This window comes from Tauraco erythrolophus, chromosome 21, assembly GCF_009769465.1.
Source record: "Tauraco erythrolophus isolate bTauEry1 chromosome 21, bTauEry1.pri, whole genome shotgun sequence".
Lineage (NCBI taxonomy): Eukaryota > Metazoa > Chordata > Aves > Musophagiformes > Musophagidae > Tauraco > Tauraco erythrolophus.
In genome coordinates, this window is record NC_141485.1 from 8340516 (window position 1) to 8365496 (window position 24981).

At 43.0% G+C, this 24981-nt stretch overlaps 1 protein-coding gene across 1 annotated transcript in view; it reads left to right on the forward strand.

Moving 5' to 3' along the window:
* Nucleotides 1–24981, forward strand: part of LOC104377372 (SPNS lysolipid transporter 2, sphingosine-1-phosphate) — a 118680-nt gene that overhangs the window by 52175 nt on the left and 41524 nt on the right. Inside the window, exons 3-5 of the mRNA XM_086624891.1 lie at nt 10990–11126; nt 13244–13301; nt 15801–15937. Of these exons, the coding sequence (XP_086481017.1) occupies nt 10990–11126; nt 13244–13301; nt 15801–15937 (332 nt within the window). The remainder of the gene's footprint in view (nt 1–10989; nt 11127–13243; nt 13302–15800; nt 15938–24981) is intronic.

Here is a 24981-nt window from a genome sequence, read left to right on the forward strand (position 1 = left end):
GGGCACAGGTGCACACAACTGTTCCTGCCCTAAGGAGATGGGCTGGCTTCTGCCCACCTCTCCATGCTGCCTGCCTGGCACCTGCACTGGTGGTCCCTGTGCAGGTCTACTGGTCTACTGCCTGGTCCCTGTGCAGTAGAGCAGGGACTCTGCCAGAAAAGACACAAATTTCGTTTTCAGTCCCCAAGAGTTCCCTGATTTTTGCTCTCCAGATGGCCACACGAGCTCTAGGACTGGCACACTGCAAAGCCTGACCAGTTCTTTTAAAAGATCTCACCTTTCTTTCCAAATGCTTCCACAAATGTGGTTGTAGTGCGTGCCTGGTGTCATCAGTGCCATGGGAAAAGAAAGATCTCAAGTAGAAGAAAAATGAAGATCCTTTGGTTTTGTAGTTATTTAAATGCTTTTCCCAAGACACCTTCTCTAGCCCTGAGCCCCGGGTGTAGGTGCTTCGTCCTCCTGGCCAGCGAGAGCAGCTCTCCTCCATGCTGGGGGTTATTTGTGATTGAAACTCTCAGATGGATGGCACGTCTGCAGAATGTCCTGAAAAACTGCATGGGAAAGGAAAAGCAAACCTGCTAGTCTTTCAGATGCAGACTTGCATGAGTGCTGGCAGTGCTTACTGGCCGTTTCTGTAACAGCAGCTGAGATTGTTTTAGGTGTACTTTAGTCATGTTGAGGCAAAACCAATCTTGTACCGGCGTCGCTCATGATGTTGAGTGCTGCAAAGCTATTGACCAGTCTCGGTATCTCTGGGATCTCGTGTCTAATTCAGGATTGACCAGAATGGATAGAAATCCATCCTAATTGGCTAGCTAAGTTAATGAAGTTTCCCTGCAACTGATTGCACAATGGCAAACAGACCCATGTCACGCACGGTGCGAGCGCCGAGGCTGCAGCCAGGAAGCGGAGATGTCCTCTTGTCCTCTGCTGTGTTAACCTGCAGAGTTCTCAGTCAGAGAACTTTGAGTCAAATGGAGAAGAAATTGCAAGGGACAAAGCTTCTGTTAACTGGCTGCTTCATTACTTTACCCTGTGAGCGTGCCTGTGCCCGGACAAAGTCACTTGTGGTTTTAGAAATGTAGCTGTGAACCACGTTCCAGCTTTTAGAAATAATTTTAAGTGCAACTCAATAACGTGTTAATAAGCCATTACCTAATCAAGCTGGTGGAAATGATGCAGATGCAATTTTGTCATCCTAATTTTATTTTATTTTTTTCAGAATAACATGGGAATAGTGGTACCAGTCTAGACCAGAGGTCCTTTAAGTATATTATTCAGTCTTTGGTTGTGATCAATGGCACATATATAGGGGAAAAAAGTAAAAGAACAGGACGAGATTATGGTGATAGTTCCCTGGTATACCCTATCAACTGGAAGGCTGAGGACTTTCTGAATAAGAGGCGTTATCGTTAACAGTCCTTAAATTAATATTCTTCCAGGACTTTGTCCAATCCTGTTTTGAAATAACATAAACTCTGAGCTCCTATAGCCTCCTGTGATAAAATTCCACTATATAGTTAAGTTTTGTATATGAAATATTTCCTTTGATTTGAATTTTGCAGCTGCCAGTCTTATTTGATGCCACCTGGTCAGTCTTCTAAGAGAGCAGGTGATTCAGTTTTCTTCTTTTCCATGCTACTCATGGTGCAAGATCTTCTATATCCCACATCAGTTGTTCCTTTTCCAGTATGTTTAATATTTTACTCTAAAAGGACCCATTTCATCCTTTTGACGATTCTTTTTGATATTCTCTGTACTTTTCTCAGTAATAACCTTTTATGTTACAGGGATGCAGTAAACTTCCAAGTACTAGAACGTGTTTACTGGTAAAGAGGTTCTGATCTCTGTTGCCATTGGAGATTCGTAACCAGTTAATTCTAAACAAAAAACTCAGCTCTGATGCCCATTGAATTGAGTGAGAGTCCTTCAACCAACTTTGGTCAGGAGTCTAAATCAAATGACACTAAAAGCATTTTGCAGAAAAACAACTCAAAGTGGAGGTGGCTATAAAACAAACAAAAGTGGCCTTGGCTTATTTAATCATTCCTTTCTGAATGGTAAGAAATGCAAAAGCAGAGTTTAAACACTGACAGACAAGCTCATTTTCTGGGTTCTGCTGCTGAGTGTCAGCAATCTAATGCTGTCTTAGGCAATGCTTTGCACGCCTTTGCATGGCACTGCCATGGAAAGCAAACTCTGCCACAGCCTCCTGTTCCTGCCCCCTCTTTTGGCCACCATGTAATGAACCAGATTGTGGAACTGACCCAGATGTGAAGATTTTCTTTTTTTTTTTTAATTGATGAGGAGAGGCGGTGTCTGCTCCTCCTCAAATGTTCTCATGTGTAAATTTTAATCCCCTAATCAAGCACTTTGTGTAGCCACAGAAGACATTCTGCTAGCAAATGCAGTATATATTTCATTGCAAAAGATGTTCATCAGGGCTGGCTATCGGCTGGTCTCCCGGAATCTGCCCCTGGCAGGGTCAGGGAAGGGCCAGTTTAGGCAGAAGGGGAGCAGTGGACTGTAAGCCGTACGCTGGAACCGATCCTTTGGATTGCTGCCTGCAGCGCTGTGTTGTGAAGCACATCTCTAGGAACACAGTAACTGGTTTATTGATGTTCACGTTGCCCGAATCCCTTTAAAACAATGGTAACGTAATCACTGTAATTCCCAAAGTGAGAAGCAGAAGGTGGGTTTGGTTTTTTCCTCTTTTCTTTTTAAATTATGTTGTCTGTGTACAGCTGTTCAAAATTTAATCTACTAGCAAGTTAGCTTCTGCTCCAGATACATTTGCTGGACAGCCAGAGAGAGCAAAGAACACGGTAAAATGCCAGCTTTTCCACTGTGCACTTAGATAACAAATTTTGAAGTACAGCATGATAGAATTGGACCTCAGTGGATGTAGAAAATGGTTGCAAAAAAATAACTGTGAATAACCTGCTTAATCGCTTTAGCAATAAGCAAGATATGAATGGCTGAATCTTTAAATGCAGCTTCAATTGACATAATGCTGGAAATTGATAAAGTGAAAAATTTGAGTGCTGTTTAGATCTTGGCTTTTAATTCAAAGCCATTTTTTCCTTGCCTTTACAACTCTGATTCCCTGAATCAGGGAACCAAGACTGATTTCAAACTTTGAAATGTTACAGCGGTATTTGTGAGACCTAAGTGAGGGGAGCATCATTACTAATCTCTAGGGAGTGCTGGTATGCTCTGGACCATGCAAGTGAGGACCAGAGAGTGGTCAATTACAAAGATACTGGTTTAGGTCTACAGAAAGTAGGCTGGAGGCGTTGTTTGTCGTTCCTTTAAGTTTAGACACGAGGCAGTACGTATTATGGCAGGTTCTTGTTCTCTGCAGTGCGTGGTACCTGATGATTTCTGGGTCTGTCTCTGTCTTCTGGTTATGGGCAGCAACACTGCTGGCTGCAGGCGTGTGCCAAAGTCAGCAGTTGGCAGCTCATGGGTTATAGTCACCTCTTCTGGTGGCGATCTAACTGTTCTGTGTCCTCTGAGCAGCCCTTAAAATGGGCTCGTTAGAAGATGACAGCACTGCACATCTTACAGCTGTGGTTTTACTTCCATTACTGGACATGCAGCAGTACGTGCAGATGGATTTGTTGAGTTGAGTGTTTCATGATTTGATTTGTATTTGAAAGATTTTGTCTGTAAGCCTACGTGGGTGAGGAACTGCCATGGCCATTGGACTGCAGCCTTTGCCAGCCTGTGGGCAACGGTACTCACGTGTGAGGGTTGTTTCCCTTTTCAGCCTTCACTTTTGTTAGAGTTATTTCTTGTAGCTGTTATCTAGGCATGTGGGACTGAAGAGGAGTATTTCTTCATCCCTGTGCAGCAATGCACAGAGCGAGTGAAATATTTCTCACACCCGTAACATCACATACTCACCACTGTATGGATCAACGATATACTGTACCATATGGCAGGTTTGACAGCAATTACTTATGTTTGACCATTGGGCTTGCTCTTTGCCCAGCACAGTTCCTCTCAGAGCTCAGGTGGCATTAGTATGTTATTGGACTGGTTTTATGGCTATTCTTACCTGTTTTTCTGTTTCCAAGGAGTGGATTTCCCAGCAATTCCCACTGAAGCAATTATTCTAGTTGGCTAAGGTGACCAAAGCAAGCTTTCAGGATATCCTTTGCTGGGAATATAAGGGCTAACTCTTGGAAGAATCTTGTTTCTGCAGTGAGGAAAAGGGATGGAATTATCAGTACTGAATTCTTCCCAGGCCAGCATCTTGTGTGATGTTGAGTCAATCATGAACTTGCCAGGAAAGCTGTGTTCAAGCCTTGTCTGTCTTCATAACTGTGTTTTTGTAACTGGGTTCTGACCTTGTCACAGCAAATGGAATCGAGTGGTATCGTACAGCAGCCGCCTTCTCAATGTAAATGTGTGCGTCAGCTGAGTGTGTGTATAGTCATCCTAAACATGTTGTTTATATTTTATATCAGTTTGCTCTCAGGAAAAAACTGGCACCTCGTGGTGCAACACGCTCCCTACAGAGAAGACAAGATTGGAGCTTGAATACTGATGAGTGGCATCTGCAGTGAGGGAAACGCAATCTAGTGTCCTGCCAAACAGAGACTAGAGAAATGCAAAGAGTGGCAGTAATTAGGTCCACACCTTTTAAAGCACTGCGTTTCTCTTCATTAATTTACTGAGGACACAAGAATGAGGCGTTTATGAAATTCTCTATTTCATCTTGTACTGTTATCTGTTCTGGGAGAGCATTTCAGGCTACATCCAAACCAAACACTTCTGTACTCAGGTTCAATAATTGATTTGGGGTGTTCTCAAGCCTTTTTTTTTTTTTTTTTTCCCAAATGACTGTGTGTTCCATGCTGTCAGTATATGACAGCTTTGCATGACATACAGAACTGATGGTGGGTTTCAAAGCTCCTTAACACTTGTCAGAAACTTCTAGCCTGCATGCTAGTCTGGAACCCAGTGACCTTGTGTCTTGCACTTGGCAAAACACAGTAACACGATCCATCTGTTGGCCGTTGAATTAGCACGGAAGTAAAACAAAATTCGTGTGGAGAGTGATGTAACAGTGTACCTACAGTGGAGTTTGTGGTGGTGATGATTTGAAGGGTGGTATTTTGTACAAACAATTGTGTTGTAAGAATTCGTCAAAGGATGAATGTTTTGATCACATTGCTGAGGTTTCCCAGGGCCTTGGATTGCCCCATAGTCAGACACTACTTTTACCTTGGTCACATCACCATCTTGTGTCTGAACTGTCAGGTTCAAAGGTAAGTAGCATGAAAGGATCTTTGTTCTTGCTTCGCTTGTATGGTGCAGTAAGAAAAAAAATAGCTTTTAATTGTCATTGTAGACCTTCAAAAATACCTTTAGCATAGATATGGTCCTGTAAACAGGACACTGCTGAAGCTGGAAGACCTGTATGGGTTTAAGATTTCTGTAGTTCATCCTGGGCAGGCTGCTTTCCTGTGTCTTAATTTCCTTAGCCCTGAAGTAGAAATTAATGATGTTCAGCTTCCTTTCTTGACTATCCCAATCACTGTGATTCAAAGTTCTGTGTATGTATGTGCTGAGTAGTAGTATTACAGCATAAAATGATAATGAAAGTGAAGATTTAAACAAAGAAACATTGTTAAAACACGTCTTTAAAACAGAGAGACTGGTTGGGCTATCGGGATGGTCTTTATTCACCATTGCAGGTCGATGTCGGCTGGTACCATGAGCAGCTGGAGTAACACGTGCATTCACGGCCGAAAGTCCCTGGAGTAGAAGTGGCTCGACCAAATCCCAGGAGGGCAGTGTCTCATGCAGAAGGAGCAGGATTGTGCTTGTACACACCCATGAATTATCCCATTCAGAGCGAGCTGGGTGTTTTGGTGTTCTCATTGTTTGGAAATTTGTTGTTGGGAAAATACTAACAACCTGGCAGCACATAGTTCTTTGCTGTGTCTAAGCGATTGCCAGTCCCTTGAGGCAGAGGCTCTCTGGGTTTGCCTTCCACAGAGCCAAACACATCGTCAGCACTCAATTAGACGTGTAGATACGGTTTCGTGCTGACTCAGAGCTCAAAGACAGCCACAGTTTTTCTCTTGTTGAGCATCCCTGCCTGGAGAGAGCGAGCTATTTTTACCTGAACCTGAACCTTTCTAGCATTATTCCTGGCAGGAAAAAATAAACCCTGTGTGCAAGAAGTCAAAACTGAAAGAAGAGATCTTTTCTTGGAGGTGCCTGTGATCCTCTCAACCTTCCAGTAACTGAGGAAATGCAGCCTCTGCGTGTGCCTCTGTGTCGGTGCCTCCCTTCTTTCTCGGTTATCCTGCATGGATGACCTGCTGGCAGGAGAAGCCCCTCTCCAAGAAACAAAGGGTTGATCAGTCCACATAAGAAAAGAGCAAGTGAGACAGAGGCAACAGTGTCTTTGGAATCCAGGGTGGAAAGCTGATGAGGAAGAGAGAGCTGTTTCAGGGAACGGTTGTAGAGTCAAGCTGGTGAATTTTTGTTTGGAGGGAAAGAAGAGAAAAATAAGAGCAATGAAGCCTAATTCCAGTAGGCAGGAGCTTTTTGTGACTGTTAAATAAAATCAGTGATTTCTTCCTCTTCCCTCATCTCCTTCGCTTCCACTGTCTGGGGTTTACTTTTCCACTGGGTACACAGCTCTTGGGAGGGGGAAGCGTGGGCTGACGGCAGCTCCCTGGCCGTAATCCCCACAAGATGACTGAAGCTGCAGTACATGAAGTAGGCAATAGAGGCTGGGGAGGATGCTCTCCTTCTCTGGTGGGTGTTTGGGTGGGAAGTGGAAGATTTTTAATTTTTTTTTACTTTTTTTTTTTTTTTAATACTACACATTGTTGTAATTCCAGCCGAGCACAGAACAAGCTGGGCAGTGCTGGCTGCGAAGGTGCTCGTGCACCTGTACAGGGTGGGACAGGCATTCAGAGGCAGAAATAGACACTGAGCCATCCTGTTTGGGCAATTACACTCTTCCTGCATTGTCACCACTGTCAGTGTTTCAGCGGCTAAGCCGCAAAGGGAGGTATAAAGACAAATGTGATCTCCTTTTGAAAATACCTGTACTTAAAAGAACCTCACTCCTGGGATGGCATCCATTAGGTGTCTGTTTACTCATCCTTTGCTCATGTGATAATTTGCTCCTGCAGAAGTGTATCTCAGCTCCACCCTGTGCTGGGACTGAGCCACTTCTGCTGTCGCTGTTGGAGATCATTTACCAAGAGAAATTAGCTGTACGGCATACGTAGCAGCGACTGACATAGCCATACCTGCGCACGGCTGCTCTGAACGTGAGCACTACCTTTTCAGTAGCTCATCCCAAATCCCAGTGGGTTTCTAACCCCACCCTGGCTTGCACTGTACCACTTCTCAAGAGTTGGTAATATTCTGAGAAGCCTTTAAGTGTAAATGGGAAGAGGAGCTGTTGACTGGGAAGAGGCAAAAGAAATGCCAGCCTCTGTCACAGCTCCCTCCTCGTATTAAAGATTTGTGGTGGTGGGCTGAGCTGAAGCTGCAGCTGCTGTGGTGTCACTTGGATGTTAAATGGGGAGTGGGTGAGCTCAAAGAGCAGAAAATGCTGTGGAAGAGGGGAGAGGCTGGCACAAGTGCCGGGCTCCTTTACTGGAATGCATCCCTTGGCGCTGTGGTGTAGCCGTCTTGCTCTACAAATTTGTTGTGTTTCCACTGCCCCTCTCTCCAACTGAATGTGCTGGCGGTTTTCTGTCTTCTGGATAAGATCTCTCCTTCGTGGTGTTTATTGTCACAGAATCTCAACTCCTGGTCTAGAGTCACTCAGGTTTCCATCCCACCCAGTAACACGCCCCAGATTCATTCGCCTCTATCCTGCCAACCCAGTCCGTTGTTCAGGAGTCTCGTCCGTCATTTGCAGGAGTAATTGCAGAAATTGATTCATGAGAAATGCCTGTTACAGGCAAATCCTTTTGACAGACCACACAGCCATCATATTCGACATTTATTTGAGTCAATCAATGCTCTGATGCATATTTGGGTCATAAATACTCTGATATAAATTGCATTTATTATTATGACAGCTGTGTTCCATTACCTATTATTTATTGGGTTCCGTTGTCCTTCCATTTTACACCTTGTGGAGCTGTCAAGTCAGCTGCTTACTGGTGACAAAGCTCACAGCTCAGTTCAGAATCTTCCAAAAATAAATCCTCCAAAGGGATTTGAGTAACAGCAGGATGTATGTTGTTGGAGAGGCATCAGACGGTCTTTTTTTGGGTTTGTTTTATTGGAAAGAGGAGATTTGTGCTTTTTTCCTGCTTTTGCCCGAATTCCAGAATTAGTCTTTGCATTTATCATCCAGAGGTCATGGAAGCTAATAATCCCACTGATTAATGTGAATACTGGATCAAACCCTCCATGTCTCAAAGTTGAATTAATCAGGTTATTCAGTCTTTGAAATGGTGGGGTGCTGACTTGGATGTATCTAATTTTCCCTTGGAAGCTTTTTTAGCTTCATGTTTTTTACATCGTAAAAAGGGCAGAATATCTGATTCTGAGACGAATGAATTTCAGCGTCCTTCCAAGGGTAAGGTCAAATTGTGACGGATACTCTGCTCTGTACGAGTCAGAGTGATCTTCTGCTTCTCATTCCCAATGAACAGTCATGCCAGGCTGCCGCACTAGCTTTGCAAGGTGCCAAGCACTTTGGTGTTAATTCAGGAAAGCACTTAATCATGGAATTGATGACTCTGAAGTGCTTAATATAAGCGTGTTCTTGAGTGCCGTGTTGGACTGGGGCCAGCGCAGATGTACCCTTGCAGAGCAGAGAGATTTGTAAGCCACTTCTGGTCTACTAAAGCCAAGTTCACTGGAGATCAAGAGTTTCAGGGATGTGCAGCTCGAGGAGCTGGGCTGGTAAGCAGGACAAAATGCAGCTGTGTGGGAAAGGGGACATTTACCCAGGTAGTCCCTGTCCTGTGACTAAGGAAGGAACCTGGGTCAGCAGAACGGTGGGGCTCTTGGGCTACCCCAAGCGTTGTGTGCACCGACTGAGCAGGAGGTGGGAGCCCGTGTGAGCAGAGACCTGTGCCGGCGGCGTGTAATGGCCCAGTCTGGCAAAGCCGGGCTCTGCACCGGGAGCGCATGTGCCACAGGGAACAGGCAGCAGCGAAAAGGTATCAGCCCCACAGACTCACCTGGGACTGGTTTCCTGGGAGGGCAGAGGGCTAAGCTGGGTTTCAGACTAGTTGTAAAACACAAGAGGTGAAAACACACTGTAAGCGCTTGTAGTTTGTATTCAGCTGGTTTTGTTTGCACAAGGATTTTGGGATAGATGCAGGGACTGAGTCCTGTCTGTCAATAGGGTTTATGTGCTACCTTCACAGCGACATTGTTCGTGGTGTTACTGTTGAAATATGTGGGATAGAATGTTGCATGTGCTTCTTTTCTGGATTGTCTCCATTTATTTCACTCTAAATGTAAAAAGAGTAAATCCGTCATTCCAATCAAACATCACTGCGCAAAACTGATATACACACAATCATATGGCTCACAAAATATAGATGCAAATGGCTGTGTATTATTTATAAAGCATCTTTGGCATCTTAATATACTAAAAAGGAAGAGACATTTAGATCATATCATAATTCAGCATTCTGCATGTTTTTGAGCTATTGTATATCATCACCCATGAAAAATTCATAATTTAAGTCTTAACCACTTTAATGTTATGTGCACATTCCAACCAAAGGGGTGTGTATCCTCTGCTCTTGCCTTTTTTTTTTTCCTATTCCATCCTCCCCACCCCTTTTTATACAATTAAAAGTAGACAGCTGGGGTTAGACAATGCTCACCTTCCAAGAACTACCCAACAGTTAATGAGAATCATAACTCTGAGAGTAAAGAGGGATCTCCAAGAATGATAGTGTCCCACCCAAATCCTTCTGGATTTACTGAACCCAAGGCAGTCAGAGAAAGCCAAAAAGTTCATACTACATGGCAGTAAAATCGATGTAGTTGCTCTCATCCAGATCTCTGACGTGGACAGACAAAAGCCAGGTATGAATCAGCTTAAAACCTGGCAACTTCTGCCAAGCTCCAAATTAATTGTGAATAAGGAGTGCTTGCCTCATTTCAGGTGTTCTCAGTGGTGTCACTGGACAGATTGTTTCAAGCTCAGCTGGAGGAGGGAACTCTGAAGTCGAGGAGGTTTTAAGGAGGTTATTCTATCCAAAGCCTCATTCCTACATGACAGCAGTTCTTGGGTTAATGCTTTGGGGTTTTGTTTGGGAGGGGAAGCAAAGGAGAAAAGTGAACTTGTCTTTCAGGTGAGGACATTCCTGGTCTGTAAGGGCTTTGTAGGTTAAAACACTCTTTTAGTAGAACTGTTGCTCAGTGGTGGGTTTGAATACAAGTTCAGTGCTGGTGAAAGGACCTAATGAGGAGACAGGAGTTTTCTGTCTAACTGCAGGGCCGGTGCCAGTAGGATGATAATAGTGTTTACTGTTTTTCCTCACTGTTTCATGGTTGCCTTAAAATACTGCTAGGAAGGATGGCAGAACTTCAGTTTCTGTGGCCTGTTTCTCTCTGGTCTCTGCAAGAGCCAACAAGGAGCCTTTGGCTTGCTTTCTGTTCGCTTGAAACTCCTTCCAACCTCCACTTCACCTTCTTGGTGACATTTAGGCAGAAGCTCTTAATTTATTCTGTCCTGGTTTTGCCCATCCCCAGATTCTGAGCTCACAGTGGACTGGAGGGGCTGGTGCTTTCAAATGTAATACGAGTTCACTGGCCTGAAGTTTCTCTGGGGATGAAAAATCTGTTTGATTAAGGCAACGCTGACTTCTGAAAGCCTATCAGACTGCGCAACTTTGTAAGTCGGGGCTGCAGAATGTCTAATTAAATGGAACTGCTCTCTAGAGGGTTTAGCTTGCAGAAAATTAGTTTTCATGTTCTTGGCCTGATGTTTATTAAATGTTTCTTTCCTTTTTCTCTCCTTTGCAGTTTTCATCTGTAGTTTCATGGTTGCAGCACCTATCTTTGGTTACCTTGGTGACCGTTTCAACAGAAAGATCATTCTCAGCTGTGGGATCTTCTTTTGGTCAGCTGTCACTTTTTCAAGCTCCTTCATCACTGAACAGGTAAGATCTTTGCAAAGGTATTTTGCAAGAGTGTCCTGAAAAGATGGACAATGCATTCCTAAAAAAATCCCCACTCCCCATCGTGGTGTGCTCAAGGGGAACATACCCCTGTGGTATTTATTTGACACAGAGCATGTTGCATTGTCTGTCCTTTTGTGAGTGAAGTGTGGTCTGTGTAACTGTGTTTTCTTAACTGTGAAAGCTGTTACTCTTTGATCAATCATCCACATTCATAAAAAAAATAACAGGTGAAGCATATCTAAGCACGAGTTTCTGTTGACATAAGGGTTTTGTTTTGAGGGAGATCCTAAAGAAGCTTTAAAAGGCTTTAAAAAAGACTTGGGAAAAAAAATCCATGGCTATATAGTGGTTCTCTTGTCTTCTGATATGTAAGAGAAGCCTGTGGAGCTTGTTGGGAAGTCTGCCCGTGGTACGTGGAATGACAAAAGGCATCCAGCAGTGGTTTTACACATGCACTTTGTTTCCTGTCCAACAAAGGCAGGAAGGTGGGTGATAGCATAGAGAGATTAGACATAGTTTCAGGTCCTTTAATGCTAGCTGATAGGCATGTCTGCGGAGCTGATGATGGAGTTGTCGGCTCCCTTAATTTTGTCAAGCTATGCACAGCATCCCTCACCTGCTTTCAGGACAGCCACGACACCCCAGTTTGAGGACTCTTCATTGCATTAATTTTCTTCCCTGTCAAAGATGCTTGGAGGAAACAAGGATCTGGCAGTTTCTGGGGAAAAATATCCTCTTGATTAAATCATATCATGAGGTCTGATTGCTGCAGGTGGCAACATTCCTGCAGAGACAAATCACAGCTCCTGGCATCATCACACTGATTTCCCCAAGGGAGGCACGGGCATTCCTCATCCTTTCCGTCCAGCAGCGTTCCAGAGATTGCAGCATTGTGGTCACGCCTAAAAAATGACAGCCAAGGACTAAACCTCTCCGCCCTGCTCCCTCCTGCCCACACACATACTCTGCAGTTTCTAATAAAAGAGAATTTCCACCTAAAGTGGGCAGTGGCAGTCACATGTCTGTCTGGCTTTCATGTTGGATTGATTGTCACTGCATTGCCAAAGAAAAATGCACATGGCCAAATGTAGAAACCTTTAACTTAGTAAATTGCTCTAGTTTATAACTGGCCGGGAAGCATCCTTTCCAGAGAAAGAACATCTCCCATCTAAAATGAAGACGGTGTTTTTGTTTTGTTTTTTTTTTTTTTTTTTAATTTATCCTCATAACATTCTGCAAAAGCAGCTGTGATCAGAGCCCAAAGAGGGAAGCATTTTTGAAGGAACCTATTACCTGCTTAGAAACACTTCTCATATTATGAACATGCATTCATGCTCAGGTTCTCATCGCTCTTTCTGCAATAAACCTAGTCCTGTAGTTGCAAGTAGCAGGACACTGGATCTAGACCGATGTAATCTGTCTTTTCAGAGATGATTTTCAGTTGAAGTATTTGAGACTTACTAGCTGAAGTAGTCCAATGATTAATATATATAGTCATCAGTATACAGGAGCTCAGAGTGGAAGTGGCATGTTTTTAGCCAAAGAAAGGGAGAATAATGTTTATAAAGCTGGAACATGTTTGGAATCCAAACCCAATGTTTTGGAAGTCACAAGAGAGCCAAGATCAAAATAGCCTGACCTGTATTAATTCCTCCTGGGTTTGCATTAGTACTAACTCTGAACCCAAACTACAATCTTGGATACAGTCTCCTAAGTACTGAGAAAAATCACCTGTCCTGATTTTACTGCGATCCTCAACTCTACCAGAAGACTAATCTATTAAGCCAGAGGTCTCATGCCCAGCTGTTGTTACCTGCTCGAGATTATGGAAAATTTTGCAGCTGCTGTATGGATGTGCTTTACCCTGGGGCTGCAGCAGTTGGGCAAGGTCTTAAGAATAATCCCAACTTCCCATAGTCTCCCTGCCACTTTGGTATCCCTTTTGGAGGCCTGATCTCTAATTGGGAAGACATGCCACATTGAGCAAGGTGAATTCCTGAAGTACCAATGAGAAAAAGGGTCAGAGAAGGGCCGGTGCAGCTTTTTTTCTTTATGCAGTGACTAACTAGGTATTTTTCCTGATATTTCTCTTCCAGGATTTATTTGAGGAGCAAAACACAGGCTCTTCTCTCAACATTTTTTCTTTAAGAGACAGTATGTGTGTTTGTCAGGGAGGACAGCTAGGAGCTGAAATATGAAAAACTCTTTGCTGGCACAAATAAAAGCAGTAGTGAGGCTGCTGTAGGTAGGTAAGCATTTGCACCCAAGCTGACGTGAAAACACAGGGCTACAACGAGCAAGTTGGCACAGGTTCAGCCCATTGAAATACTGTACAGAATACTTTTTTTGGTGACGGCAAAAACACCGAAGTAGGTGAGAAACAATAGCCATTCAGTAGAAATAGCAAACTGTGTCTTCAGGGATTACCTTTCTTCAAATTTTGACAGTTTCTAGTGCCTCGTGCATGCTATCACTGTGTAATTAAGTAGAGTACACATCCACAGAGTTCAAATTTGGAGTGTAAATGGAAAGAGACAGTTTAACAAAGGCAGAAAGCAGCTACAGAGCTGGTGGGACTCTGAAGGCACCCAGTTTGTAAACGTTTTTGGCAGCGTGTTGGTAAAATTAGTTCCTGGCTAAAATTTGGACACCTATAGGAAGATGATCAAAATGCTATCATTTGAGTGAATGTCTAGATTATTTGTAACTTGTAGTGCAAACAAGTATACAGAAAAGGACATGTTAATTCTTATCTGTCCTACTGTTAAGTTGTTCAATAAAGAAATACCCATGTAGCAAGAAAAGGACATGGAGTGAGAAACTGCCTCGGAGAAATGGGTTTTGATCTGGAAAAAAGGATTAGAGCGCAATGAAACTGTTTGTCTAAGATACCATCTAAATTCTGTTTCATGCTTTTTGGGTTAAAAAGATAGTGACTGAAAATTGGCAGATAAAACAGGGAATTCTCTATGTATGCCATGTAGACATGTAGTTGTTAGAGAACACTGCATTAAGGTTTGTAACCACTTATTAAAATATCCTTAATCATTTATTACCAAATATCTTTGGGTTTTTAACGTGGAATAATGACCGTCAAATAAATGAAGAATGAATCTCTTATCTGCTAGTGGCTACTAAATATTAGAATAATGGCTCTTACAGGGGAAAAAGAAAATCAGACCAAAATTCAAAGATTGTCCTATAGCATATAGGGAGTGATAGTTACAGAAAACAACAATGTGTGAATTCCATGCATAGCAAAAGAGAAATAGGACAAATAGATACTTAAATGTTTAATAACTGTTCATGAGGTCTTAAATTACATTTAAAACAAATCAAAAAAGAAACCCATTAAATACCATATCAGAGAGTAATTCCATAAATACATCTGGTTTCATGGCTAAAGATAGCTAATGATAAATTTAACTAAAGAAGATAATCAGAAGTAACTGAGATAATATTGAACAGATCACTTTTTATTCTGTCAAATAATATGATTTGACAATTTATATTAGTGCAGAATTTCTCTGTATAAAAATAAGGGAAGAGTCCTCCTGCACTTTGTTTCTGGTACTTCCACGTTTCTGTTCTATAACACTGTTTAGCACTTCCTAAAATAAAAGCTGCATTAAAAAAATCGTTAGCAAACTTGTTTGTTAGTCTAAAATTAGTTGAAGTTGGTACATATTTAGACGTGCCTCTAGATTAACTCCATTCATAGAAAATTCAATAATGTGTATCTCTTAATTTGTATTTTGTAAGTACAAACACCTGCTTAGAAATTACCTCCCTTTATGCATGCCTTTTAATCAGTTCTGCACCTGCGGATGCACAAATTTTGGTACTTTCACCTGCAAAAACCGTTTCTTGTGTTGTTTTCGGCTTTTGGCAAGTACTGGGAGAAAACGCTTTGGTAGTTGGTTCATGTTCTGTAATAAATTAGCAAAAAATAAGTGAGCTTCTGGGCAGTATAGAGTGCTGCACTCTATACTGCCCAGTATATAGAAAAGAAATGCACAAACCACTCAAATTTCATTGACTTTCTTTACCAAGATGCATTTCCATCCACACAAAAAGCTAAATGTGTCTAATTTCCTCTGTATCAACATAAACTCTGATTTAATAAGTAACCAGCTTTTTTTCTCTAGATAGCATTTTGATGAGCGTAGTGCCTGATTGCCTGTGTCGTGGCTGATCATCTCGAGCTGGTTTATATTCCAGGGTGTCATTGGACATGGTCTGTAGTCCCAGTTGCACCATTTCTCTCTTCCTGAACAGTTTCATGTGAAGCAACTTGGTTATCAGGAGTGATCAGGCCACGTGCCGAGAGTTTGTTTCTGGTTACTTGGATATCCCCATCTATTAGTCATAATAATAGTTCTTAAAAATGACACTTTGGCCAGAAATTTTTTGTAGATAAAACCTTGCTTTTGGTGCTAACCTTCCTGCCCGTCTTAGCCCAAACTTCTGAGAGATCAGGACCCTTCTTGCTCGTGGGCAACCAGCAGTTTCTTAAAGCAAGAAAGAGCCTGGAGGTGGAAAGTTGCAGTCTTGTGAAATACTGCTATTTCCCATGTAAATATCTTGCATAAAGCATATTTCTGTGTAAAAGGGATGCTGTTTTGCAGATGAGCAAAGTATTCTGCTAAGTAGTTTGGCTCCGCTCGGCTGGGAGACCAAGCGTACCTCCTAATCACCCAGCCCAGGCTGTGGTAATGTGGCTTTGCTGGGAGACATCAGAGCTGCAGATGGTAGAAAGTTTGGAAGTGGAAAAGCAAAGAATTAACAAGGTAAACCAGGAACGTGCTTTTGAATCCCCCAGTTCTTGGTAAATATTTCTGTTTAAACCTTGGTATAACTAACGCGATAAAACATTTTTGCTCCCCCTGCGAGTTAATCTGGATAGATACTTCTACTACTGTTTTTTTTCTTTTCCTCTTCTTTTGATTTATCTGTGGAAGAGGAAACAAATAGTCCACTGTGGAATTCCAGTTAGCCTGCAGTGCTTGCTCAATCCTGTCTTTCAGACTGGCCAGCTGTATATTTATTTCCCAAGCTTGTCTTTCAAGGAGTGCTAAAAGAGAAGCAACAAATTATGTGCAGCATGGAACAAATGGTTAGCTGGGTTGATTTTGAAAAACGTAAACATAAACCAACCCCACCTCCCTACACAGGGTGACTCACTGCAAGAAAAAAATAAATAAAGCCTTTAGTCTTATGTGCTCTGGCAGAAGTCGTATTGTAAAACATGCAGCTTCTGTTCCTTTGCTTCCACTGCGTCAGATAAATCCACAGTTTGAAAAACAGAAACAAACAAAACTAGAAGCCCCAAGCCATCGTTTTGTATGTAAGAGGGGTACTGAGTGTTTCTGAAGTCACCATGAATTACTGGAATGTTTATATCCTGCTGTTCCATCCTATTATTTTTGAGCAGAACTCTCTTTTAGAAAGGAGGCCGATTAGATTCTCCCCAAGATGTGTGCTGCACCTACCTTCAGTCCCTCCCTCCCACGCAATTCCTGACCGTTCCTGTGGCTGGTACAGAAATGGGTGCTGGAACTACCACGGGGTCTTTGTGGACAAAGGCTTAGTTGGCTCTGGTGTGTTTTTCCAGCCTTTAATGTGGTGCTGGATCCCTACAGACGAGCGTACGCTATTGATGTTTGGATTTCTGCACGCTTGCCCTTTTGCCAGACTGCTCAGGAAGAATAGTGCCCTGCGTACTCTCTTACCACGGAGGAGGAGATGAGGGTGGGTGGTGCACTCCAGGAGTGTCCCTACTCTAACTGCCAGCGGTGTCAACGCACAAATTACCGAGTGCTGCTACTGCGGCCGTTTGTGTAATGCCAATATAGTGCCCCGCTGCGCTACCTGCCACCTGTAACCTGCTCATGTGTTGCCTCTGACAATCTATACATCTCCTCTTCTCCCTGGCTATCAGGGCTCCCTCCTTGCCACAGGAGAGCTGTTGTGCTGGGGGGCCGGGCATCAGTGGGTGCCGGGTGAGGAAGGATGCTGTGCTGGAGTTAGGTGGCTCTGAAGTCCCAGAAGAGAGGGAAAGGATAGAGTTCTCATCACTGCTTTATGCTCCAGAGTGAAATCCTTTACAGACTGATTCTGCCTCACTTTCCCTCTCCCAAATGTCTGAAAGCAGATGGTTTGAAAAAAGGTAATTCCCTCTTTAGCCCCCTTCAGACCTGTGTCCCCTCTCAGCAGCCTGCTGTGCAAAAGGCTTACTTGCACTGCAGTGTGCTGCCGATGGCATTGCCCATCAAGAGAAGAGATGAGCCTACCTCAAGCCTGGTTATATGTACCGACATCTGCATGGCTGCTGGAGATGGAGTTACCCCACCAAGGTTAACTCTTAAGAGCCGCAGCTCTTAGGAGGTAGGAATTGTTGGGTTCCTGCAGCAATTCTGCTGTGAGAAACGTCCTGGTGTTTTCATGGCTGTTTGACTCTCCAGCTGTAGCTAGGACTAGATCAAGACATGAGAAAATCCATGCTCCACTGACAAGGAAGTATGGAGTTTCTATGGGAATTGAGAGGCACCATTTCTTTGACTCCTCTCCAGCAGGAAGGCACCTGCTGCTCCTTCCCAGTGCTCTTCACCACACTCTTACAAGTTTTACTGTCTTGCATTTTTTCAATACGGATTATGTGAGGTGTACTGTCGGAAAAGAATACTGTATTGCTTATTCCTTCAATAATGAAGCATTGAGTGAGCTGGTCTTAAGGTATCCTGGGCATCTGTGAAGTCTACCAGCATCTTCAGCACAGCTGATGCCCAGTACTGCATGGGAAACTTTTCATGTAAGAGCAACATCTTCTCTTGCACAGGCGACTGTAATGATTCAAACTCTTGAATCTTGGGTCCTTATTGTTCCCTCAGATTTTGCTGGTCTATGACAGAAGAGGTGGGAGAGGATTTATGTAGATGAAATAGTTGCAGCTTGCTGAAATAGAGTGCAGAATTACTGTCATGTGTTTGTCTCCTAGCTGCTTTATATTCCTACCTTGTCCCTTTCTACCTGTCCCTTTTCCAAGGGAAAATACAAATGAAAAACAGGTTAGGGTATTCTCAGCACATCAGCCCCCAAAAGCCAATCTGTGAGAGGAGGAGGCTTTTCATAGGTGTTATCAGAAATTGAAGTGTTGTATTTTCTGCTCTGAGTGCTGTTTTTTCCCTCCGCTATCTGCATCTATGTATCTGTAAAGCATTTGGGAAGAGTTATTGAAAACACAGCTGGTGATGGCTGCTGGGAGAGAGACAGAGAATAGTTCCAGAGCTTACTCAGCTTATGTGTGTGATGAGAAAAATGAACTTAAACTATCATAAGGAGTATCTCTACCATACATAGCTTTTCCTGTCTGGAACAGGATCAGTTCTTCTCTCCCCTACGGGACCCGAGAGCAATCAAGATCACACCCCCCAAGTCCCACCTTCCCCAGGTAGCAGCAGTTTGCCACCATGTCCCATTCCAACTTCTCAAATCGCCCCAATCATCTGCTGTTTTGTTTGTGAGTGTGCCTCCTGCCCTCTGCTACCTACTTTTGGGTCATTGATTGGTCTGAAATCATGCAATATTTGTGGATGCTGAAATCATAGAATTGTAGAATGATTTGGGTTGGAAGGGACCTTGAAGATCATCTTGTTTCAACCTCCCTGCCATGGGCAGGGACACCTTCCACTAGACCAGGTTGTTCAAAGCCTCATCCAACCTGGCCTTAAATAAGAAGAGATGTTTCTGTTGCTGAGTGTCGTGACTCACCCGAACTGCCACGTGCTTCTGCAGAAGCTTCTGCTGCCCGTTCAGGAAAATGAAGGCAACGATTTGCACTGAAATGTCAGAACTGCCCCTCAGAGCTGGGCATTTTCTAGAGCAGGTGGGCAGAGGTGTGTGCTGGGAGAGTATCAAGAAATAGGCTGGAGGGTTAATGCTAATTTGCAGTGGGTCTCAGTGAGGGCTCCCTGTAATTGCCTACCCTCTTTTTGTAGAGAGCCGTTGGCTATCTAGGTTACTGGAAGCTGTTGAAATCGTTATCATACGGTCTGTGATTGTGGTTCTGATTCAGTTGCTTTGGAAGTCTGCGGGAACCTTTTGTGTGTCTTTGTGAGGATTGAGTCAGACCCTGTATCGTTTCAAATCAATACTCTTACATTTGATGCTGTTTCGTTGGATCACGAAAACGCCTGGAGACAACAGCTGGGAGCTGTGGTGCCAGCGTGGAAGATCTTTACAGGCCAAAGACCTTTACAGCTTTGTCCCATTTTTGTGCAGAAGCCTGAATTTACAGTCTCTAGGTTGAAGAGGAGGAAAGTTCAGTGGCTGTGTCAGTTAACGGATGGCTGGAAGCTATGCCTGCCTGTAGCTCTCATCCTGCCTGTCCTGCTTTTGTTGTGCCTGAGCAGGAATCTCACCTGGGTCAGTTATTTGCTGAGGAGGCCGAGGGAAAAAGGCTTATTTATTTCATTGCCAGGCTGTGTATGTCTTGAAAGCATTCCTTCTCGTGTTGTCTATTAAAATGTATTTCTATTTGTTATACTGCAGCAGAGACCTAACCCCAGAGCATGCTGATGGAACACAAAAAGATATCTTTCAGCTTAAACCCTGTCTTATTGGAAGTCATATTTATGCTATGTAAATAATTATTACAGCGTCTTAAGGTCAGCCTCATTCAGAGCATCCCAGGAATGGACAAAAGGGAAAATGTTCCTTAAATAGACTGGGATTGAATCAGTTAGGGAAGTCAGGGGATAAAAAAAAAGAAACAAAACCAAAAACATAGTGCTGCATGTAAGTTTCCAAGCAAATGTTAAAATATAGAGTAAAGAATTAAAAAATTTCGTCTTGGCTTAGCATGCTCCTTGCAGTAGAGGTTGTGACCGGAGGAACACGAGTCGTTCCCAATGCAGCGCTGCACTGGTGCGCTCCGTCAGACGAGTTCAGAAGGCAAAGCATGTCCCTGCTGCAGAGTCTGCATGGCACCACGTAATCCTGTTTCTTTGGAAATAAGCGTTCCAGATAATCGTGTATTGAGGATGTTGAGAGGATGCCAAGTTGGTGGGGTAGAACATGTCTTGTCATGCTTCACTGGGGCTTTCAAATACCTGGAGAAATGTAGCCATTTGTTTAGGGATGTAAACTGGCATGTACTTAGCATGGATGGAAATGAGGCAGATTATGGCTTGTGTTCTTGAGGCTTATGACTTGGAAGGAAGCATGATGCTTCAGAACAGTTTGGTTAACGATGCCTCACAGACAAAGAAAACAATTAATTCAACTCAGCTTTAGGCTCATTAGGAGGCCTGGAAACAAATCTAAACTTTGTATTAGAAGGGCCTTGGTAGTTCTTGAAAGTTGTGCAAATTGTCCTGAAAAACAGGATGCAGGAGAGAGGGAAAGTGTCCTTCAGTCTCTGCCTTGTGTTCAATGCAGAAGTATGGAATTGGGCCTCTCTTTGCTTGAGCTCTTGGTTCCCTGCTCACACAAAAGCATCCCTCATACCATGGGAAGTGGAAGTGCTTCTTCAGCTCACACAATCTGTGGCCTCCTGGGTCATGCATAAAGGCTGTAAAGAGGACCATTGTGTCCTGAGTAATGTGTAAATAGTGTGAAGATGGGAAATGTCTTATAGTACCAGGTGCTAAATTAGCCTTTGAAGTGTTGACATTTCTTTTTAAATGCATAAAGTTCACGTGCTACACAAAGCACTGCGTTTGCAATTCAGATAACATTGAATTAGAGCACTAATCTCAAGCCCATGTAATAGATTTTGAGCTGGAAGTCCCTGGGAATGGTGTTGATCATGTTGGAAAACATGATTGACGTAGTCTCATGAGAAGATAGTGACAAAACATGCAAATGCATTTAATATAGTTAAATAGGATTGTCATTTTGTCGAACAGGCTGGCTATAGAGAATGAAATTAAGCCACAGCATGACAAAACCTTGCCAATTAATAATGCTCCAACTAGCAATCTAACAACTGTTCAAAGATGATGAATAAGGTGGAGCTGCTAGGTAGGAGGAATTGGTAGATGCATCAGTTTCTCTCTGGAAACCTGATGCTAAAAATGAGACATCTCTTAAATGTAGGCCAAACATGCTGCAAGGTCAACCTTTCTCAGGGTGCTTGGGTGCTTCTGGACCTCAGTTCAGTCAGCAAGCCAGAGAAGCGTGAAAACAGAAAGCAGCAAGGAAAAAATTTCTCTTCAGCATTTGGACTGATTCGAGTGAGTTTTCAGCAAAGTTACCAAAAAGGTCTGACCTGCTGGTGTACTTAGACTATTAGCATATGCAAAGTAAAATATGCCAAGAATCAGTGAAAACAACAACATTGGTAAAGATGCTGGGACTGTAACTTTGTGGTACTTTAATTTAACTCTTGAGGCATTCCATTAAAACGTGTCCTTCGTGGACCCTCAAAACCGGTTCTACTCCCGAAAATGCATATAGTTAGGGCAAAACCTGCACACCTGCGTGTCTCCGTCAGCTGGCTGATGCTTTTTTAAAGGAAGCTGAGAAAGTGTATTTTCTGCAATTGTCTCAGGGATGGGAACATGGGGTTGTGCTCTCCAAAAACCAGCCTTGTCTGTTGGATTTGACTGAATTTCAGTTTAACAATTGGTTCAAATCAAAGAGTGAGCCAAGACAGCCCATCTGGTTCATGTGGTTAGATCTTGTGCGTTTCCACAGACATCGTTGAAAGTAGAGGTGTTGTTAGTGTTACATATCAGTGCTTGTAGCTATTTGTGCTGAAAAATCTGGTATCTGTTTATAGCTGGGTTGCTTGGATTCAGTCTTTGCTTGTGACTCATCTATGGCTGGAACCTGGCTGCCTATTACTGCCTGTGAATATTCCTGAGTTTTGTGTATGCCAGGTCATATTCCAGCTGTTATTATTCGAAAACTTCTGTGTCAAGAACCTTGCACTGTTTCCACATTTGCAAAAATATGTTGTAATTCTCCCAATCCCTGTTTTTGTGCTTATGATTGTCTTTGCACGTCTCAGGAAGGGGATGGTGATACTGCCTAACGCCAGAGATATTTGTTGCAAGTGCTGATAAGTGTGTCCCACCTGAGGGATCTGGAACAAAAAGCAACAGTTTGCTTCCGACCCAGAACTATTAAAGTTCTCAAGGGAACAGTTTGGGAAGATACATTCTGGTCGAGCTGCATGTAATGGTTGTGTAACACGGATAAATGACCACTATTTCAGCCATGTGAAATGCTATGGACTGCGCTGTGTCTCACACCGGAGCCGCGAGGATGAAAAGAACTGCTTTAACTCAATGTTCTAGCAGGGACTGGTAACCTGGGGCTCTTTATGGCCCCTATGATTTATTTGAAAACATCGACCTTTTTCTTTAAGGTCTGTTTTATAAGTAGCCGTGCACGTAGCACTCTGCTGGATGGTGTTCTGGTGAATAAGCCAGCTAATCTGTTAACATTCCTTCCAATTACATTCCAGACCCCTGTCATTAATGCAATAGTAATGACCAAGAGACTAAATTGAGAAGAACATAAATCCCACCATTTGAGTGTCATGTAATATTTTTACCACGGGCAGGTCAATCAGATGGAAAGCCCTTCAATTAGTAAGCTGAAATGCTGCTTTGTCTTAACTGAGGCTGTTGTCAGGACCTGGTGGTGCTGCTTCATCACCCAGTGTCTTGTAATTACGTTACCTAATTGGATGCAGAATAGAAATTGGGCTTATTATTTTTTTTCTCTCTTCTTTTTTTTTGGTGCTACCCAAAAGTGCATGAAAAGTACTAGAACAGTTTCTCAGGACTGCCCCAGATTTGAAGGGAGGGCAGTGGTGGGAATTTGGATTTCAGACGCTGCAATTCTAATGTTGAAAGGGAATTTCACATTCAAAATTTCCAAGTAGCTAAGAAAATCTTGGCCCTGATTTTTATACCTGTGGAGCACACAGCAGGTTCCTGCTAGCTCTGGGAAGCGTTTTGGGAGTCTTGCTACTGCCAGGGTGTTTTTGTTTTCGTTTTTTTCTCCAAAGTGCTTAATTAGGTGCTTCACTCTAGAGCCTATCTGTGGGCATCCAGTCGTAAACACTTTAGTTGCTGATTGAAAGGTGTGATGAGTGAAAAAGGAGTATCTTACAGTCTTTATTGGTTATTTTTACATACTAAATAATAATATAAATCTCATAAAATAAGGACACTTTAATCAGCCAGAATCTCAAGTAGGTTTCCAAATAAAACATTCCATATTCAATTAAGTGTGCCTGAACAGGTCACCTGGGAGAACTAAAGCCATTAACAAATACTAGAGACAATCAAAGGAAAGGTGAGTGGACTTTGCTTCATCTCCCTTGCTCATTTCTATATTTAAATATGTATTTTGTTCTCTTTCGGCTAGCTGTAGTCTCTCTTCTCCTCGAGGGGTTCTGAATGCCAGCTGAATTTTCCCAAAAGGGAATTGTTCAAAGGTGAGGTGCTTAGAGCAGAGAATTGGTAGACACTTAATGCATCCAAATGAGCTGAAGTTTTGAAGTGTTTGATATAGTGTAGATGGATGCTGTAGAAGAATCGGACACGGTTTATAAGCTATACTATAAGTCCATCCTAATTGCAAGGGGTTTATATATTGACCCTTGAGCAAATGATTAATCAAGTATATTAAGGTTTCAATAACTCAGTAGCTTGCTGTTAAATCTTTGTAGTGGTCTCATCTGTAACATGCTTATACCCTCTGGCCAGCATATAATAAGCATCCCTGGAAGTGTTCAGGGCCAGGTTGGATGAGGCTTTGAGCAACCTGATCTAGTGGAAAGTGTCCCTGCCCATGGCAGGGGGGTTGGAACTAGATGATCTTGAAGGTCCCTTCCAGCCCAAACCATTCTATGAGTCTATGATCCTATGTGTGAATGAAACAAATGTGAATGAGTGAATAAAATGTGTGAACACCTGAAGGAAGGCCCAGGGCATTTTCACTTCAGTGTTAGTGACCTGCCTGTCAGAGTTCAGGGGAGGGCTTTTGGGTAAAAGAAGTGTCCTTTGCTGGACACAAATATTTAAACTGGTGTACTTGCTGTGCCCCAGCAGGCTTAAGGGAAAAAGAGTGAAGAAACACCTGTTTAGAGCGAATGCAACAGAGGCACAATAGATGAGATGGTGTCTGCCTTATGGATTTAGCTCAGACTTTGAAAAACTTACCTTCACTAAAGTGTCATCCTCACTCTAGAACTGTGCTTCTATCCCTAGAGAGCCTGTAGTGCTGCTTCGATGTGTGTCAACACCTAATAGGAAGCGGTAAAGATGGAGCCAGACTCTCCTCAGTGGTACCCAGTGAAGAGATGAGGCCATGGACACAAACTAAAATATAGGAAATTCCATTTAAACATAAGAAGAAACATTTTTACTCTGAGGATGGTCAAACACTGGAACAGATTGTCCAGCAAGGTCGTGGCTTCTCCATCCTTGGAGATACTCAAAACTCAACTGGACATGGTCCTGAGCAATCTGTTTTAGTTGATCCCATTTTGAGCGGGGCACATGGACTAGACTATCTCCAGAGATCCCTTCCAGTCTCAACTATTCTCTGATTCTGTGACGTGCATGCAGAGGAGAGAAGAGCAGTCTCAGAATGGTGATGAAAGATGAACTTAGCATCAAGAGTTCAATTTGAAGGGAGGAAACTGTAGAACTTAAACAGAATCCAGTGGTGACAGAAGTTACGGGAAATGTGTGTGCAGCAGTGACTTAAAAGGCAGTTGTGATTGTAAAGAGATGGGAGGTGAAACGTGGTTGTGGGTAAGTGATGACACACACAAGAAGAGAAGAAACGAGGAGTCTAAACCTAATCACTT